General features: G+C 37.9%; 1 protein-coding gene across 1 annotated transcript in view; it reads left to right on the top strand.

Moving 5' to 3' along the window:
• LOC119408730 (protocadherin alpha-7-like) overlaps positions 1 to 2,810 on the top strand; it is a 5,138-nt gene that overhangs the window by 1,793 nt on the left and 535 nt on the right. The window contains exon 2 of the mRNA XM_037675570.1: positions 1,177 to 1,683. Within this exon, the coding sequence (XP_037531498.1) occupies positions 1,177 to 1,683 (507 nt within the window). The remainder of the gene's footprint in view (positions 1 to 1,176; positions 1,684 to 2,810) is intronic.

The following is a 2,810-nucleotide window of genomic DNA, read 5'->3' on the forward strand; positions in this document are numbered from 1 at the left end:
CAAACACACTGGTCTTACCTGACAGGAGGAAAACATCTGAGGAGGTAAGACATGGCTTTTATTAAATCTTTCGTTGCTAAGTGTTGTCAAATATTTGAAGCCATCAATCCTGCAAGCGTATCTTTGGGGAAGTTTTTATCTAAAAAAGAAGAAATTGTTTTAGGCATTTAATTGTACATGCTGGGAAGTACTCATGTTTCTAAGTGTATTTTGTAATTTTAAAGAGTTTAAATTAAAAAGAAAATAAACAAATCAGTCTTTTATGGATATATCTTTTTTTATTGTATGACATTTTAGAGGTTTGGTTTGGTTTGGTTTATGTATGAAAAGCTTTTATCAATTTTTTTGGACTCGCATTTGTCAAGATTGTCTCATTGTTTGGCATTTTTCCACTTTAAATGTTATTACGTTTTCATTCTTTTTGCTGGTAATTTGAACTTTTAAATAAGCTCACTTTCTTTAATATTGCTGCATATTTTATTTGGATCCATTTTTTTTCTCAAGCCTTTGAGATTTAAGGGCAAATTGGGTCCGTGTTTTTGATGTTACTTATTGTTTACTTTCATAATTATAATAACATTAACACAGCATTTTAATAATATTGACCTTGAACTGTATTTAGTTTTCCATATACTATTTGAGCTATATTCATGTAAACAATTATTATTATTATTTTATTCATTGTAACAAAGTAGCCTAACAGTGTAACATTTAACTGAAGATGCTCCATGCATTTTTATGAACAAACTTAGATCTGTAATAGATCTATTTAACCAAACTTAATTCATGGAAGTGCTTCTTAAATAAAATAAGTTATCACGTTGGAGTAACTGTCAGCAAATTGTCTAATTTTCTAACACAGCTGAATGGCGGTGTATACCACCGTTAAAATTATTATTATTTTTAATTAACATAGATTTTCAGCCCACACGGTGTCAGTGTCATAAAGGGTAAGGTTGGTGTAATGGTGCTGGCCCTGCCCATTAAATTCACATTCTGTTCAGCTCGACAAGGAGACGGATTATTCGGACACGAGTCCAATTTATAGAAAAAAAAAATGGATACAATTAGCATGGGATCTAATTCTAACGGGGTTGTCCATGATTTCCTCAACGCACACTCTGTGTGATTACCTGTGAACGGATTTACGTTTTTATATTTTTTAATCAAACCGAGACAATGGGAGCAGGAGGACAAAGCGGAGGGCTGCGGTCTTGGTGGCTCGCTCTCAGTTTCTCTGTGATGCTCAGCTTGGTGGATCCGAGTTTAGCTCAGATAAAATATTCTATCCCAGAGGAAGTCAAGGTGGGATCTGTTGTTGGAAACATCGCGAAGGATCTGGGGCTGGACATCAGTTCCCTACTGGAACGGCAGTTTCGCATTGTTGCTGGAGCAGAGGACGTTCCGTTTACAGTAAATCCAAACAATGGCGTCCTGTTCGTGCAGGAAACGATAGACAGAGAGAAAACATGCGAGAGCGTGTCTCCTTGTCTCATTAACCTGAAACTAGTGGCTGAGAACCCCATGGAGATACATTATGTTGGAGTGGAAGTTATTGACGTTAATGATCATTCACCGAGCTTTCAGGAAGAGGAGAAAACATTAGAGATTTATGAGTCCACGCCCCCGGGGAAGCGTTTCCAGCTGCCCACTGCCCGCGATCCAGATGTGGCTGTGAATACGGTGCGTGTTTATAAATTGAATCACAACGAACACTTTAGTTTACAGATTCGAGAAAGAGGAGAGGACAAAATACCTTTCTTAGTCTTGCAAAAATCTTTGGATCGAGAAAAGGACAGTGAGCATAAAATGACACTGACAGCTTTAGACGGTGGGAATCCTCCCAGATCAGGGACTCTGAACGTCACAGTCACAGTCTTGGATTCAAATGATAACCATCCTGTGTTCAGTCAAGAAGTTTATTCAGTTACAGTATCTGAAAATGTCAAAGCTGATACCAGCGTAATGAAGGTTAACGCAACTGATCTGGATGAAGGTGTAAATGGTGAAATTGAATATTTTTTTGGTGATGAGCTTGACTCCAGAATATACGACATGTTTAGCTTAGATAAAGCCAGTGGTGAAATAAGAGTTAAAGGAGAAATTGATTTTGAAGAAGCTGATGTATTTAAATTAGATGTTCATGCAACAGATAATGGACACCCGCCCATGAGCAGTGACTGCAGGGTGATTATTAAAGTGTTGGATGAAAATGACAATGAACCAGAAATAGAAGTGACTTCTCTCTCTAAACTGGTTTCAGAAGACTCCAAACCCGGGACTGTGGTTTCTTTAATTAGTGTCACAGACCAGGACTCGGGTCTAAACGGTAAAGTGATCTGTAGTCTTTCAAATAATGTTCCATTTGATTTAAAACCATCATTCCAGGACAACATGTACTCTTTAGTGTTAAAACAGCGTTTGGACCGAGAGGCAGTGTCTCATTATGACATCACAATAACTGCTAGTGACTGCGGTCAGCCTCCTCTGTCCACATCCAGAACTCTGAGCATTGATGTGTCTGACGTCAATGATAATGCGCCAGAGTTTTTAAATAATCCAATAGAACTTTATCTGATAGAGAACAACGTTCCTGGGAATCCAATTTGTTCTGTGTCTGCTTTGGATAAAGACTTGGTTGAGAATGCTGCTTTAAGTTATCATTTAGTCAGGGAGGAGAGCAGACAAATGAAAACGACTGCATTTCTGAACATCAACTCAGAAAATGGACAAATAACTGCGTTGAAGAGTTTTGACTTTGAAAGTCTGAAAACTTTCCAGTTCCAAGTTGTGGCCACAGATTCTGGAGC

The sequence above is a fragment of the Nematolebias whitei genome, chromosome 4 (assembly GCF_014905685.2).
Source record: "Nematolebias whitei isolate Nwh7 chromosome 4, NemWhi1, whole genome shotgun sequence".
Taxonomy (NCBI): domain Eukaryota; kingdom Metazoa; phylum Chordata; class Actinopteri; order Cyprinodontiformes; family Rivulidae; genus Nematolebias; species Nematolebias whitei.